This window comes from Fringilla coelebs (genome assembly GCF_963513975.1).
Source record: "Fringilla coelebs genome assembly, chromosome: 3".
Taxonomy (NCBI): Eukaryota; Metazoa; Chordata; class Aves; order Passeriformes; family Fringillidae; genus Fringilla; species Fringilla coelebs.
Window position 1 is genome coordinate 15,218,191 of NC_140030.1, and position 17,575 is coordinate 15,235,765.

At 36.4% G+C, this 17,575-nt stretch overlaps 1 protein-coding gene across 1 annotated transcript in view; it reads left to right on the forward strand.

Annotated features, from left to right (window-relative positions):
• Positions 1–17,575, forward strand: part of NOL10 (nucleolar protein 10) — a 52,449-nt gene that overhangs the window by 17,260 nt on the left and 17,614 nt on the right. Inside the window, exon 13 of the mRNA XM_084202821.1 lies at positions 1,695–1,747. Coding sequence (XP_084058947.1) covers positions 1,695–1,747 — 53 coding nt within the window. The remainder of the gene's footprint in view (positions 1–1,694; positions 1,748–17,575) is intronic.

Consider the following 17,575-nt stretch of genomic DNA (forward strand, 5'->3'; position numbering starts at 1 on the left):
TGATACTGTGTTGCTGACCATTTTCCAGAGAGGGTCTTAGTAAAACTTCTGAAAACAGGCTCTCGTTTATTTCCTTTCCACAGTAATCAAACTAGGCTGTTATGTAGTTTGTTAGGGTATGGTCTCTCTTCCCATAAAAATTGATTAAAACTAACAAGCTAAAGCAATAAAAATGCATGGAATAGACTTCTCCTTTAAGAGTTGTTCACTTTCATTCTTCTATTTCCCTTGCAGTATACACTCATATACTGTTCAGAAGTCTGTTTTTGTCCTCCTTTAATTGTTGGTGGAAGACTCTCAAAGAGGAGGTTTTGCTTCACTGTCATCTTTGAACATCTGCAGAATTAATTTCTGTCTTTATTTCTAATGATCCCTGTTCACTCAATGGAAAGATGTTTTGTCTTATGAAATAGTAGTGAGCGTGCTGTTAGGGGAGCGTGTAACTTGTGTACTGTACTGGAGTACTCTGTGTGTGTATTCAAGCATATGAATTCTTGCTTTTTCCTTAAATTGCCTGCAAACCTTTCCAGGCGCAGTTTTTTAGTCTGTTTGCTGACTAAGCTTTCACAAATATCTTGCTTTGCTGGGAAAGCAAGCCCCCTTTTTTCTGACATTATAAGTCCAGCTGCATTGTGTATTTATAATAAAAGGATTAGGTAGGAAGGATTACTCCACCCATGGTAATTGCATTCCTCTACTTGGGTGTAAATTAAATTTCTGCCCTCTGGGTGTGTAGTAATTGACCCAATTATTCATAGTCTCAGTGGCATATGTTACAGTTCTTTCAGATCAGAATGTTATCTAATTTGATGGCACTTTTCTTCTTCATAATCAATCTTTTGTATTACCTGCTGATCGGCTACATTGGAAAGACTAAATTGAGATAAACATAAAAGTATATAGCAAATGTTCTTATTACTCTTTTATGTAGAAGGAAATTGAGTGTTCTTCATTTTGAACTTACAAGAATTCTTGTGGCAATAGGAGATTGTCCACAGATTTTAGTATTCTTACTGTATTTTTTATTATGTTCAGAGTATGTAAACACCTTATTCGTGGTGTTTCTTGAAAGCATTCATAGATACTTCAAATTCTACATTTGCCCTGCTTGGTAGGACTAGTATTACTCCTTTTGAAGCCACAGTATCCTATATCGCATTTTGGATTGAGAAGCTGCTGTTGTATTTATTTCCAAAGATGAAATATGAATGAAGGTGTAAACAGTGTTATGATTTATGGCTCTGTTGAGGTGTGTGTTTAAAAAAACCCCAAATAACCACATGTACTAATACCAATGTATTCATAATGCAATTTTATGTCCAATGTAGTTTTTAACTGCAATACTAACTGTTCTACTAACTGCAATACTACTAGTGTTCTAAACAGTATTAAGGCATGAACTGTTCACATTTGTTATGAAAGTTGGCAGCCTGCACTTGTCAGAGTTTTTTGTTGCTTAAAGTGGTGCTGACCAATTAAGATAGAGGACAAAAGGGAATGAATATATAGAAAATTAAGCTTTGTTAATTACGCTAATACCACACCTTTCTTTCTGTGGTATTTGATGCAAGAATTTATTACAGGTCTTGAATAATGTCCATTGCAATCCAAGAATATGTATTTTATGAGCTTTTTTAAAAAATAGTATTTTCCTCTTCTGATCAATATTTTTAAATGTGGAAATCTCTTTTTAGGAATGCTAATGACTGCCAATGAAGCCCCTAAAATGAATATCTATTATATACCAGTAAGTAATACAAGTTGTTGCTGATACTGCTCCTAAAGACACAATTGTTTGGTGCCATTCAGGTATTTCAGTTGAAATTCTTATCTACATTGTCTGAGTTGTCACAATAAAGTAAATTTAGGTTAACTGTAATTTATTAATGTAACGTTGATTTACTTAAAAAACAACCTGTAATTTGCCTTCTGCTACCAGTTTCAAAACTGGTTAGTGGCTGCAGAAAATTCAGGTGGAGCTTTTTTTGATAGCTGATGAAAAACAGGGACTATGTTTTTCCAGATGCTGATTTTGCTTTGTTGTGAAATATTTCATTAGTGTCTTTAATACGTGGTGTACAGTGGCATGGTCATAGCAGTAAATATTCTTTGTTCTGACAGAGTGATACTGCATGACTTCAGGTGCAGCTCTTGACTGTGGCTTCTGCTCAATGTCCTTCAAATGCAGCTTTTCACAGGATAAGCTTCCACTTGACAGGCTTAACTGTAGGTTTAACTACATGTTTTATCTCTGCAGATTAGTTTTAGGGAGACTTAGCAGCAAGCCTTCTGGTGGCAGGGAATTGTACAGAAAATTACACCTTAATTTCACTCTTGGTTTAGTTTCTACAGTGTGTTCTCTAGAGGTTTTCTTGTTCTGATAGAAGATAAATACTAGGATACCTATGTAAATTTTACATGCAGAATAGATGATCAGATTCTAAAAGTACATACACTTCTTAATTAATATTATTCACATTTTGGAGAAACTATAAAATTTATTAATATTGAAATATATATTTTACTATTTTTTAAATGAGCCAAAAATTCTTCATTTAGCTAATTGATTTTAAGTTAATTTTAATTTAATCTTTTTCATTTCTGGTCATCCTCCACTGCCGTATCTACTGTGTATGATCTTGATTATGTTCAGGATAGAGATTTATGAGTTTACATTTCTCTTTGTGGAATAGAATATATATACATGTTGTATTTGTGTGTCTAAACACAATAGTATACCCCTCTAAACACTTCTGTAGCCTGATATATTTACTTATGTTATTGGATTTTTACATTTACAGAGATGTGGCATTTTATACATGAGTTATGTCAGGTGGTTCTTTGGGTGTGAATTGCCTGTTTCTGTAATTCAGCTCTACCGAACTCACATTTTCTTAACTGCACTGTTCCATGCTTTGAGTGACAAAGGGAGACAACAAGTATTTTTGATTTATGACAAAATAGTAGCTGTATTTAGAAGATGAACACTTTGTTTCCATTTACCTTGTCCTTTGTAAGGTTGAGAGAGTAGTTCTCCAAGCATTTTTTTCCCTATCGTCTTTTTTAATTAATGGATTAGGGAACACGAACTCACGTATTTTTGAAATCTGATGAGTTTTTAAAACTGGAATGGACTAGTTAGTCAATTTAAATAATCCAGATGCAAAAAGCATTCCTTCTGTCACTAAAGTTAAAGTTCAACTTCTCTCTGGAAATTGTGCACTGAATTATGTCTTATGCAGGTGTGCATGATACATGAACCTGACAGCTATAACATGTGAACGCTTCACATCCAGCTTAGCCAAAAAGTTATTTCATTGTCTTGATTGTCACCAGTGATGAATGTTTGTTAGAACTTGTTCAGGCTAGCATTATTTTGAGTATTCTTGCACATATTGTAAATCAAAATTAAAAATACTTACTTTTTGCTCTCTCAAAAATCTCTCCGAGAATCCTCTGTGAGTACTGAATTCGTGTTTCTGAAGTCAGAAAAGTAATTTTTAGTTAAGAATTATAAGCACTCTGTATTAGATCTTAGATGATACCTGGAGACAATATTGCAAACTTAAATACTGACTAATACTATCTAGTATTTTGCAGCATGTAGGCTATTCCAGTGAAGATTAACATAAATCTTGCCCCAAACCATCTTCCTGTGTGACCATCCCCTGATTTTTGTTACCTGAGTCTGCCTAAACTTCTTTGGATGGTACCTTTTTATGGGTTTTATACTCAGTGACATGAGTATACAGATGAACCCAAATGATGATTAAAAAGCATAAATCCAAATATGAGTTCTATATTTGAAATATTGTTGTATACAAGAAAATTTAAAATTTATTTTAAAGGCTACTGCCCAGTTTAAATTGCCTTTTCAAATAAGCTAAACTTCTCCAGTTTGTGTCAATGGCTTTGAGTTTGAAGGCTGTTGAACATACCTGAAATACTGTTGTTACTTTTTTAGTTGACAATCTGTAGTTAATTTCAAAACGTGTAATACTTCCTTTAGACAATAGAAAAGTTAAATAGCAGTGCGAAGAAGTTACTTTGAAATAGAGACAGAAATCTCACACTCTGCTCTGATTTTTTTACCCTGTGCCTTTTTACAAGCAAGACAGAAGGGGCTGGCACAGCCAGTGTTGCATAATTGAAGGGTGTTTTACTACATTTCCTAAAAATCAAGTATGTAGCTCACTAAATCTGTTTTTGTTGGCTGTTTTGTTTATTTTTCAATCTACCTTTTAAATGAAGAAAATATGAAATGGAGGACTTGTGTCAGCCTTCAACTGCTCCAGGGCTTTTTTTATTAAGGAAAACTTAATGTTATTAACACGTTCATGTTACAGTTTCATTCCTTGATCTTCCAGACTAGTTATTTGAGCTCAGAGTAGCACACCTGTCCTTTGGTTTCTCTGTCAGTAGATGATTAATACATGTGTTTTTTCCATCCTTGGAAGACTTACTAATTTCTTTGCACGGGCAAAGTTAAGTTTAGTTATGTGGGGTCTTTGGAGCAAAACTTTGAAGAACTGTATTACTTGATCTCTTTTAATGGTGTCATTTTCTATCTTTTCCTAAGAACTAGGATTCACAATTTTTTTAATGAGTAACTTAATTTACTCTTCATTTCTTTAAGGTAGACTTGAATAGTACTAAAAATGCGTCCTTTGTCTTTGAGATGTTGACAGGAACTGATTAATAAGTCTTGTTGAATTCTGCAACAGAATAGATGCCTGAGAGAAGTGCTACTAAATGTAAAGGACAGTTATGTAAATAAAATCCATTCAATTGCCCTTGCCCATCATTGGCTGTAGTGGTAGTAATTATTCTTTTGTTTTAAATGCTTATTGGAACAGCTCTAAGGAATTGCCATGGCTATGATCAAGGAGGATATTTCAAATCCCAAATGCATGGTGCTGTGCTCTGTGTAAGGAAAAAAAATTCACAGCAGTGTGAGTCTTGCAGGGCAGTATGTGCATAGATGGGTGCAGACAAACCCAGCATCCACTGTCCGTGATTGGAGTTGGCCAGACAGTGCAGGACTGTGCCCAGCCCAGCATAGCCAGCCTCTCAGCAGGTTTTATTAGTGTGGGCACAGTGCTGTGCTAACACAGCTCATGACTGGTGAACTGGAGCTGGCTCATGTCCGGCCAGCTTGGAATGTGCTCTGGCTGAGCTCATGTCTGACTGAATTATCTGTGTACGTGTGCCCGTTCTCTCCATTGTTAATGCCAAAGCTAAATTTCCATTTCAAACCCAAAAACTTACTCTTGAACTTCAGAATTGTAAGAGTTTTGACAGTGAGTATCTTAATATTGCTTGTAAAAGAAATGGCACGCATCAGCTTTTCCTGCAGAAGTTTCATCAGGGTATGACAGTTGAGACTAGGAATGTCTGAGAACATTGCATTTCTTATAAAGTAGTAAAAAAATCACTGCAGTTTTTCTTTTGTGTGCAAAGCTGTAAGTAGAGGAACTACGAGGTGATTTTTTTTTTTTGTTTTCTAGAAAGGACAGGCAGGTTTGCTTTTCAATGGCAAGATACCTCATATAGGTACCCAGTGCGGAGTGACCGAAAAGCAAATTGAATCTGACCCTTGAAATGAAATGTTTGTGTTACATAGGTAACATTAGTGACTTAGCTTAGAGACTTTGTTTTTGTTTTATTTTGCTGGGATTTAATGAGGGCAAGTGCCTCTGAATTCCTGACTGGAATTGGGCTGCTTGCCATTAGTTTAATAGCTAACTTGCAGTTTATGCAAACATTTGGAACCTGCTTCTTGCCAGCTGGCTTCCTGGTACATCACTTTGATGTGTGCCTCGGGAAGGTTGAAATGAAAGTTGTGTGTGCCTTGGGATAGTTTTTAGACTACTGACTCAGAAACATAAGTTGATTCAATAGTGCAATCAGGTCCTGGCCAAAGAAGTGAAGAGAGCAGGAGTTCCACTGACACATGGTGGTCCACTGACCTTGGATCTAAGATGAGTCAGGTTCTCTTTAAGTTTAATTGAGGCATGTCATATTCCATAACATGCAAGGTTCTCCTTGCAGGTTGTACAGAAGGTGCTCTGGATGGAGAGCAAGGGGCATAGGTGTTGCTCTTAGTGTTTACACAAACTTGTCTGATCTTAGTACAGATGTTGCAAATCAGTCCTGTCTCATTTATTGGACTTGAAACTTTCGTCTGCATGAACATACTGAAACTGAAACTTGCTCTATTCATTAGGCTGTTAAAAGAAGAGAGCAATTAAGCATGTAATTAATTGAGTGTAATATTCTGTCTTCTGGATTTTTTTTACTTTCCTGCAGTCTTGGCAGAACACTCCCTGTTGAGGCTAGAAGCAATGTACTTTTGGTGTAGTGAAGATATTAAGCTCTTAAAGGAAAAATAAATCCTGGAGCGTCTCTGGCTTCTTTTCAGGTGGTTTTGGAAAATAATTTGATATCCTAGCACTCCCCTAGTTCAGGGCTGTTGGAGTTACAAACTGGAAATGCTTCAAGAGCAAGTATTTCTTGCCTGCTCAATGATTCAGATTCTCCAAGAGTACAAGGGTTCTGGTTTCTAATACAATACCTGGACATATGGCTGTCCCTATTGTTAGAAATATCATGAATTTTGTCCTCTTAAAATTGTGTGGCTTTTCTGCTAAACCAGCCATTGCTGGTACTTCTTGCCTTTCATACATTCTTTAATTTCTTTAATTGATTTTGTTTTCCTTTTTCTTTTCCTGATACTCTTCTAGTCTAGTTTAATTACTGTTTATCAGCATCTTTTTGTTTTGAATATGCATCAAAAGGGCTTATCCTTAAAAAAATTTTATTCCTTGGATTTAGAAAAAAAATAGTTTTATGAGACCTGAGAAAAACTAGTTTTTCCTGAGTGGTTAACCCTGAAATAACATAATCACTGATTAAGACAACAAATTCTATTAGTTTACATGTTTTCATTTAATACTCTAGTTATTTGGTGAAACATATCTATAGAGGGAGCTTGTACTGAATGAAATACAAGTGAAAGCAGTTTTTTGATGCCTTAGTTCATCCATCTTATTTGTTTGGAGTAGTTCTAGAATGTAAATTGGGGATGAGCGTGCTTTGATTATCGGTGCCCAGATGAGCTGCTTCTAAATGGCTGAGTTGGTTAAAGTTGTGTTCACTTCCCTCACAGACAGAAATAGCATTTATCTGAAATAGGTATTTTCTGTCAGTCTGTGACAGGGTGTTCTCTCTAGTTCTATACAGGATGTTATGACCATCAGACACCTCTCTTCAGTCTGCCATTTTCCACTTTAAAAAGTGGGGGAGGTTCCCCCTGTGTTATACTCTCCACACTTAGTTCTATGATCACAGCCTTTCAGAACAATTTTATCACTCTGAGACTTATATCTTATCCATTTGGGATCTGCTGATTGTCTTTTTTTCTCTTTTGGGTCTTTATATTATAGGAATACCTATCTGTCCACATCTTGTACTTCATGCCTTTAGGGCCAGTGTTCTGTGTAGTCAGCTGTCACTCACATAGTTTGTGGAAGCTGAGTTACAGTGAGACCTTCTGTACAGATTTTTGACTAGTGTAGTAAAAGCTATTAATCAAATGATGCAATTCTTATTATACTTGTGTTTGGCATTTTGACACTAATAGAACAGATTTTCAGTAGAGTGCAAGATTTTGATTTCTTTTAGAATGTTTTCATGCTTTCTGATTGGCAGTATTGGGTCATTCTGCACAGGTGCTGCCTCACGTGTTGTCTTGTTCATGTGATGAGGCTGTGTTTTTTAGAAGAGAGTTGTTCATTCATCCTGTTCAATACAGGCCTTCCCTAACATGTTTTTGGTAAAGTGAAAAGCAACCATGAACTGGCTTATGCTAAGAGATTTTTTTCTATCCTGAAATAATAGGTAATGTAGAAAAACATTTCATAGTCTGGGAAAAAATATAGTAAAATAAAATGGTAGTTGTGACGTAAAATGGAAAATGTTGGTCTTAATCTTCATTTGTTCATTTTGAAAACTGTGAAATGACTGGAAAGAAGTGTTGTTATGAATTAATGGATTACGGTTGAGCTTTAGGGCTGCCAAGTGTCAAAAGAAGAAAGTTTCCATTAATAAAAAGATACTTGAGTGCATCGTTGGGCTTTAAACTAATTTTGAGTTTTGATATATCAATCTTGCAAAATTGTGTTTTCCATCCAGAACAGTCTAATCCTTTACACAAAAAAAAAAGTCTGGTGAATGATACATTACCTATCTCACAGTATTTACAAGCATAGGAAAAAAGTTGTTTATCTTCACAAGCAGAAATGTGAGCTTCCTACTTTTAACCTAAACACTTTCAAACTGAAAAATAGCACGCTGTGCTTATTCCCAACAAAGGATATCCTCCATTTCCCATGTGCTGGCTGAGTGACACAGTACCACTTATCACATATATATAGAAGGAAAACACCAATGTGTGATGATCAGGAAACAATTTCTGATCTTCCTGTGAAACTTTAGATGTTTCTGGAGCTGATAATGTACTAGTCTAGATTACAAATGTGTATGAACCCTGCTTAGTACTGTTGTGGCTGTTAGTGTACTAGGCAGCATTTCTTCAGTATTTTTTGACCAGACAGCAGCACGCTGACTGTGAAGTCATATGTATAGTTTACATCAAATCCTTCATAGAGCACAGGAGAAAACTCTTAAAAGCAGAAGTTGTGTGGAATGATACCAGGTGATTGCTCTTACCACTGAGAAAAGGATCATGTGCTTTTTAGTGTTGTGGCTGTTTCTCAAGCAATTGGTGGTAATGCACCTTCTGTTCTTGAGTTCTTATTTTAAGAAACATGTTTTGAGGGGGGAGTGTGCTCCCCTTGTTTTAAGCCTAGAATATCTGAAAGATATTTTTTATTTCTTAACTTGCACTTGCTCTTTTCTTTGGGCCATCTGTTCTTCACTTGATTTCTGAAAATCTGTAGATGCAGTTGCCTAGCTTCAGTCAGTGAAGAGAGAGGCAGTCACAGATAATGAATATGTGTAATTGCTGAATGGAAGTTTTGTACTGTGCTGCATGTCTATCAGCATGTAATAAGAACTAGAGTGTTTTAGCTTTTGAATCAGGAAAGACAAAGCATGTGAGAATTTTCTCCATGTAATAATTTCAACTCCGTCTTTATTTCATTACATTTGAAAGTACAGGGTAACTGTATTGTCATCTTCTGTGTTGCACTCAGAATTGAAATGTCTTGTGAGCTATGACTATTTTATGTAGAAATAGTGAAAGTTACAAAGATTTAAGATTTCCATCACAGGCGACGTTAGAAGTAAATAAAACTGTCATGGTTTTTTGTGAAAAAATGTGTGAAAGCTTTTGATTATTTATTTCAACTTTCTATTTTAAATTATTTCCTGAATTGTGCAAAATTTCTTTAGCATTATGCTCTGCAACAAAGTTGCTTTATGCTGAGTTTATCTTTATTACCTGTCTGGAGGAGCTGCATATTCCCAACACGTAGTTGCTTTTCTTTCCCTTTGTGTTGTCTGGCAGTACTTGCATAAACTCAGAAGTCTTCCTCCCAGTTTTGCAAAAAGCAATTAAGCTGCCATGGTAGGGAGTTACTAGAAACTCGCACATTTCTAGATTTCTTCTAGTTTGTCAGTCATGTAAGGTAGACAAAGAGCTGGATTTGCCATTACCTTTACATCTGTAGCATTCCTCAGATTTCCCTAAAATACAGATCATCCTCCAGTATGTGTTGTTTTAATGACTGTAAAGATATTTATGCCGTAACATTTCTTGGCATCTGGTGTGTACTGTAAGAACTCTGTTCCCAGCCACTTAAAAGCACAAGAGGCAAGATCCTACGCAGTGAGACAGTTGAGGAATTTTCCTGTCCCCTCAAGAGAAGTTGATTAGGGGACATGCTGGGACTTGGCACTTCTGGCTTATTTTTGGTGGTTCTTACTTGTTAATTTAGATTGCCATCAGGGGCTATTGCATACTTATTAAAATCAATGCCTGTGTTGCTCTCATCTCTGTTAGTACTGGAGGTTTTGTCTGTTGATGGCCTATGGCCTTCGTATTGCAAGAAGAATGGCATATGTGCCATTATGTTTTGAGAAACAGATTTCTGAACATGGTAGTACAGTTAGGAAGCTGTGTAGAAGTTCTTTCCTTGTTTAAAAGAAAGGCCAAGGACATTATGAAGTTTCCCACTTACCGTTTCCTTGTCTGCCTCTCCTGTAGTCCCAATTGTAAATGCAAGGGAAGAACTTTGCAAGGAATTTATTCTTTCTAATGTGTCACGATGGGGTGGAGTTTTCTTTAGACTGTAAAGTGTGAAGGTGGTGTTGTTTGTGAGGGAGATTGTGCTGGTTTAGTGACACAGAGTCACTGAACAGTAAATTGACTTCATGAAGGTTCTGATGAGTACCAGAACCTATTCAAAGGAATTGGTAAGAGCACTTAGTGAAATGTGGTAGGGAATGGAAGGTGTGGATGGCCAAAGTAAAATGTGGTTCCTGACTTACTGTCAGCCAGGCATTAGATCAGCTGACCATACCTGATCTGCACCTTTTTTTTTTTTTTCACGGATAAAGAAAGACAATAAGCACATGTCCATAGGTAAATAAAACCAGGGAGTCCCAGCTGAACTTACTGCACAGTATTAAGGCAATTTTCCTAGTTGACTTTCTTTTTACAGCTGCTGTGCCATAGAACCTGCTGTGTAGAATAAGGAGAGACTTTTGGTGACTCTTGAATTATTTCCAGCTGGTATTTTTGGGAAGGTGCTTGAAGCAGGTCATGGCTGTAACAGATGCTTTAAGAAGCCACTCTCCCCTTACCTTTAGAGCTTCATTTGATTAGTTGACTTTATGTGAAAGTGGTGTGTTCTTGTACTTCAAGTTTCAGTGTATCTTTCTGATTTCACATTGTCTCAATATTTAAAACCTGTAGAGAGTCTGATATATAACAGATCCGTGGCAATACTGATGAAATGTTTGTTTTATGTATGTCAGAAACTGATAGGGACATTGGTGGAGGCACCAGACTCTACTCTTAATGCCATGGCTGGTAAGTCACAGGTGACTAAAGTGTCCCTTTTTAGTTCTGTCTTGTGAGGAGAAGAGCTATTCTGATAATGTTATTTACAGTTTTAAGGAGTAACTTCGTTTGCTTGAGGGTGTTTTTTCCCAACATTATGAGCAACTGGACCATTGTCTCCTTCAAAAGATAATGGCTTCACCAAGAGCATTCACAGTGAGAGCAGACCTGTCACTGGTTAACTGACTGTAGTACTTGTCAGACCAGAGAGTATGAGATTTAAAAAAAAAAACAACAGCAAACCACCACTATAAAGCCAAACCGCTTAGAATTAGAAAAGAAGTACTTACTACCTGATAACTACCAGGATGGAAAGATTTAGTATCTCATTCCTAGAAGATGCACGAAAGTTCCTGCAGCAGTTTTTGTTTAACACTGGGAAGGTCTTAAAAGAAATGCTTCCTTTAACGTGCTCTCGAAGGAGTAAAACCTCCAAATAGTTGATTTGGCAGCTTCCATAGCATAGTGAAAGGTAGGAAAACCAACTATTCAACCTCACTGATTAATGAACGTGCCAAAAATGTCTGGATGTGCTGGAGTTAGGATGAGGGAAAGAGCCAATTCATTGTATAGTTCAGTGAAATTTATGAGTGTGTGGGCTTAAAACCAACTGCAGTGCTGTTGTCAGTTGTACGCCAAAAAGGGAGAGTGTGCTATTTAGTCTCTCTTGGTCATGTCTTCTGTACTCCACTGAGCTACTTGATGTCTTTAAAAGCACCAAATTTACGCCATGTGATGCGGGGTGAATGAAAGCATGAAATTATGAAGAATATATGGGAAATTTGTTTGGAGTTTATTCCCCAAACCAATTTAATTTAGAGAATCAAAGCATTTTCTTCAGTCCATTAAATAGAATTATGAGATTAACAGAGCATAATTGGGGTTGATTGTAGAGCATTCATAGGAAGAATGAAGATTACAAAAGAATGGTAGAATTCAAAATTACAAATTGTTTGGAGCACATTGGTTGCTATGGGAAATGCTGTGTATGGATATGTGGTAGGCACAAACATGAGATAATGTGATCCCAAGGCTCCTTCCTAACATGAGCTGATCTCTTGGGCTGGCTGTGGTTGAAGGCCAAAAGCATAGTAACAAGAACAGAGAGCTGCAGCTTTTCTCATCTACAAGCTAGAAAAGATCCATCTGGGTTTTTTGAGTTACCAGTTGCAATTGATTTAATGTTAACTGTTAACAAGGTGCAGCGAGGTGTTCTTTCTTCTCTTGTCTTCTCAATGCATCTAGATGGAAACTTCAAAGTTACTACATATTGAGATCTGTCTAATTCTTAAAATTAGAGAACAAAACATTGAAAACAATATTCTTAAAATGAATAGTAATTAATATTTCATGTAATTGCATTAATTAAACTTGGCTATGCAATTAGGGAGCTAATTATGTTTAAAATGCAATTGCACATTTCTATCACTGCTCACACCCTGGGGATCATAATTTTTTTTTTTACTTCCTTCATTAGACCTTCTGTAATCTTTCTCCTGTTAAATAGTGTGATTGAAACTGAGAATATTTATGCATAGATGTGCATTTGCTTTCTCCAGCAATTATATCCCGTTAAAGGTTTTAAATGCTTTATATTGTGCCATTTCATTAAAAAGCAAACAAAATTAAGATTTTATTGTTACTATTTGTCTTCTCCAAAGAATTCTTTTTTTGTCCTATAGGTAAATATGTATGTGAAGTCTTGGAGTTGGATATATAAAATATATTTAGTTTCAAGAAATGAGAGTCTAGAAAATAATCTCTCCTTGTTGAAGGGCTTTAAGGTTTTTGGGGTTTTTTTTTGGTTTTGTTTTTAATTGGGAATGGAGGAATGGATGAGCCACCTTGGATTGTGAAGTCAAGTCCCATCTTATCACAAGCACTCAGATTATATAATGTTTTTCTTGAATATTTCAGACTTCATCTGAAATTAGTTGTTGGTTGTTCCCCATTATTTCCACTTAAAAAGCTGTTAAGAGTCACACTCCTTTGGTGCTTAGCTCAGCTCTAGTTTATAGTGTCTCTGTGATGTATTTATTCTTGTGCAAGCATTACTGTTTCAGAAATCCTCCTTGCTGCCTTTTTGCATTCACATGTACTGGACTTGTTCAAAATGTCTCCACCAACTCATTAATAATTTTTCACAATACACTGTACCTAGAGATCTGTTGAAGACCTTAAATATGTGCTATTTTTGTTGTAATCACCATTATTCAAATAATATGGCAGTGAATTATTTCATTCGTACATTTTTGCTGTTTAGTAATGTTCTTAGTCAAAATGTGTAGAAGGTACCGCAACACACAGATTTTTGACAGAAGGTTTTACTTCTAAAATACAAAAGAACAGTGATAAGGATGCATTTTCATGCTTTTTTGTTACTAGCTCTGTCACTATGGTGTGGCGTGATACAGCCTTACAGAGTTAATTTTTGTGAAACTGAAGTTTTTCTGAATCTCATGCAGCCACAGCAAATAATGCCTCTGCTTTCCAAAGCCTCTGGGACTGTGTGGTTAAATGCTGTCCACATACGTTAAGTTAGTCTTCTAGAGGAAATTTGGACAGTCTAAACTTTCCAAATTCTACTGAATAATTTTCAAATGCTGTCTGTGAGCATTTTGCGTATTTCGGATTGCTAAAGTAAGCCAGTGAAGATTGGGAAGGTAGAGTCTTACTATATTTTGACATCATGTTTATTGCTGAAGAGTTTATCACTGCCTTGTTTGAAATCTTCCAGGAACTTACTGTTTAACATCCAGAAAAACAGATTGGAACCTGTTTTTCTCCCTGAGAAGAAAAGAGCAACTGTTCAGTCACTCCTGTAGAATTGGTCTCAGAAACCTTCAAACAGATACTTAACAAAACTTGTCTGGATGTGCATTCATAGTAGTTTAATTTAAATCTCTTGACATCTGACTGTGGAAGCTTTTACACATCCTGGGCTTCTTTTAAGTTGCTGAACATGTTTGATACTAGTTAGGATTAGGGCAGTTAGGACTAGTTAGGATTTTTGTAGCTCTAAGAACTCTCTGCATAGCTGGCTGTCAAACTGTTGAGTGGTGTTTAAAAGTGTACAAGTGCTGTCTGGTGTTTCAAACTGAAGATAAGGAGTGTCTGTTGTGGGCTGGGAATAATACCTATGCTGTTCTAGGGTTCATTAATTTTAGGAGAACTACAGACCAATGTCAGGATGATATTTTCTACAGAAGTGCTCAAGAATTAGGCATGGCCAGAAGAATGTTCTGTACCATATAAGACTTGTGGTGCCACAAGATTATGAAGTCAAACATCTTGTAGAATAGAATACAGTGAATTGTGATTTTTGAAGTTATTTTACAATATTTAAAAATTATTTTTCTGTGACCATTTTTCTCTTCTATTTCTTGGACAGTTTGGTCTTGGACTTGTCTCTGCTCAGTTGCATGCTAGACAACTCATCGTATTTTCTGTTTTCTATGTGTAAAGTAGAGAAATATTCTAATGTATGTAAGAAAAATTTGATATTAGGTGGCACAATACTAATAATTATTAAGTCCACATTTTTACTTCCTGTGGCTTGGAATAAGATGAAAGGCAGGGGTGAGGTGTCTGCATTGCCATCACAGTGGTAAGTTTTGCTGTGGGGCGGAGGGCACTGGTGTGACCCATTTGTCACTCTGCCTTGCGGTGTGGTGGTGGGACACTGAGGGACAGCTGTGCTTTGGCCACATCCTGGGTGCTGTTTCCAGTTGGTGAAGGAGGAAGGTGCTGGGAGAGGGGCAGAGCATGGAGCACCCCCTCACTCACTGCCAGCTGGGCCCTGCTGGTGGGTGAGGCTCCTCTCTTGATGGGCAAAAACATTTTGAAAGCAACCTTACTGACTTTCAGTAGCAATTGGCAAAAATTGTCTCTACAAGTGGTTATCCTACAGAAAGCAGAATAATAATGAAAACAGCAAAAAATATTAATTTGATCACTGTTGGTGCTCATGTCTGGTTTTCCTGTGCTAAAAAGTACTTGGATAAAAGCCAAGCATAGATGTGCATTCATTTAATAATGACTTTCCTATTGGCTGAGTGCAACTTTTCTAAAACTTGCAGAGAAACCTATTTGGTATATCATGAATATTGTAAAAATTAATCTGTCAGTTAAATTGTATGCAGTTACCTACCTCATAACATTTTGTTATTTGTGCTGTGAATTTCAGTGCATTTTTCTCTGTGAGGTGTGGTAGATATGTAGCTTTTCACTTCAAATTGGCAAGTATATTACTTGACCTACACAAAATCCACAGCTTTGTTTGGTTCTGGTGGTTTTAACAGGGACTGCAGGCCAGGCTGAGGTGGTGCCAATGCTGGATGACAGCAGCTCCAAGGGGGTCCCTCGTGTGTTGCAATGTGGCCCCTGTGTGGAAAGTCATGAACTGGGGAAGACAGGACAGTTTCACTTCTCCCACCTTGTCCCTGGAGGCCCAGTGCAGACCAGCCCTGTCAATTGTTGCTTTTGTAGCTGGGCACAGAAATGGTGGAGCCCTGGAGCCTGGCATTCTGGAGTGCTTTTAGCATCATCATGGGACAGCTGTTGTTTGACAGTGGACCCCTAAATTCTGCAGTTAAAAATGCAGTAGCAGTTAAATTGTGGGAAGAATTACTATTGCAAAAGAAGGGCATTTCTTATTTATGTTCTTGTCATTGTGGCTGATACTGTTTGCTGTTTCTATTTCTGAATTTCTTCCTAAACTTTAAAAAATGTTTCATTTTAATGCATGAAGCAGAGCTCCTAAGGTGTCCTAGAATAGGTAGGCAAGTGGTTTCAGCAGGGTGGGAGAAGGGGAAATAAGGTAATAAACATAGACAGACGTCTCTGTAGGGTTTTCCTTTCTGTCAGTTAACATGTGAAATTTTAATAATTGTTGGACTTTCTATTTTTTCCTGGTGTTCTGCCACCACTTTTTTCCATTAATTATCTCATTTCCCCCACTTTGTTTTCTATGATCTGATCATCCAATTCACTCCACAGATGATTGTGAATAATCAGGTTTTTTGCTTCATGTGTTTCATGGCACAGATTATGCCCCATGAAAGATTTTACTCTCAGTATCAGGTTTTGTGTATAGGAGAGAATGTTGTCCTCAAATTCTATTACAATCAAAGTTTTGTTTAGTTAGTAAGCAGCTTGGGAGTTTTTTTTAGTAAGAAGGACAAACTGCTTCATCTAAAACAAAATTGTAGGTGAAGTTAAGGTGCTTCCACAACAGTCATGCTTTGATAGTCAGGTAAGGAAGCACAGATAACTGATTTCTTAAGTGGCATGAAGACATTTAATAGATCTAGACTGCTTTGTTTTTAATATAAAAGCTTTTTAATATATAAGCTTAATATAAAAGTTTATTTAAATAAGTGGGTTGGGGGGAAATAAAGCAAAAAATTAAAATCTGGATGGAGACCAGATGGAGACAAAAGCTTCTGGAATGTTGGCAAGAAGTCAGTCTGAATGTTATATATGTCATTTATTCCTGGAGCAAACATGGGGATTTTGGTTAATTAAGTAGGTAAAATATTTCTTGTTAGTGACATCTTGGGTATTTCCTTGGAAGTGCTTTGTAATTGGAATGAAATATGCAGCATGGTAAAAAAAGTGCACTTTTCATTTGGCATGTAATGGTTCTCAGCTAGGACTGAGATCTTAGGAAGATAAATTGTATTTAATACAGAGACAGTAGTGGGCTAGAATAAAATATATTCTCTAGACTGTTACAGGCAAGAATATACTAGATAGAATGGTATGGTCTAGAACACAATCTTACAGGGTTTTTTGTGTGTAGTTGTCTTTAAAAGACTTTTGAATTAGAAGAAACACTTTTTAAATGAACAACATTATCTCATAGAGTTAATCAGCAATCACATAAAAACATACTTTGTATATGTTAAATAAATAAAATAAATTCTAGTTGTTTCCTTAATTGAATAGGATCTTAAATGCTGTTGTATCACAAGCATTCCTATGGTTGACTGGAGTCTTTAACATTAATTTTTAGCAAGCAAATCAGAAACCTCGTTAAAAGTCCCACTATGGGATTTAACTAGAGGCTTAACATTGTAAAATGTCAGCTGATTTACACTAGGGAGAGAAATACAGTGTTAGATTTTTCCATGCAGCTAACTCACCTACTAAAATAAGACTGCTGGAACAGCTGAGTGTGGCTGCATGATTCAAGATGGAAAGGAATCTCGATCAGAACAGCTGGAGGGAAAAGTAAAGGGAGCTGATTTTTAACTTGGAGAATTGGAGGAAACTTATATGGAAAAATACATTGATAGTGCTACCTAATATTGTGCAAACAAATCTTTTGCCTCATCATGGAAATATACAAGTATTCTTAATATTTCCTATTATCTGTTCATACAGTCTGAGTTTATCCCTGAATAAAATACATGAAATACATCTGTGGTGTTATAATTAAGATAAACAGGGCAGAGTAGGATTGCATAGTGAACCTAACGAGTTCAA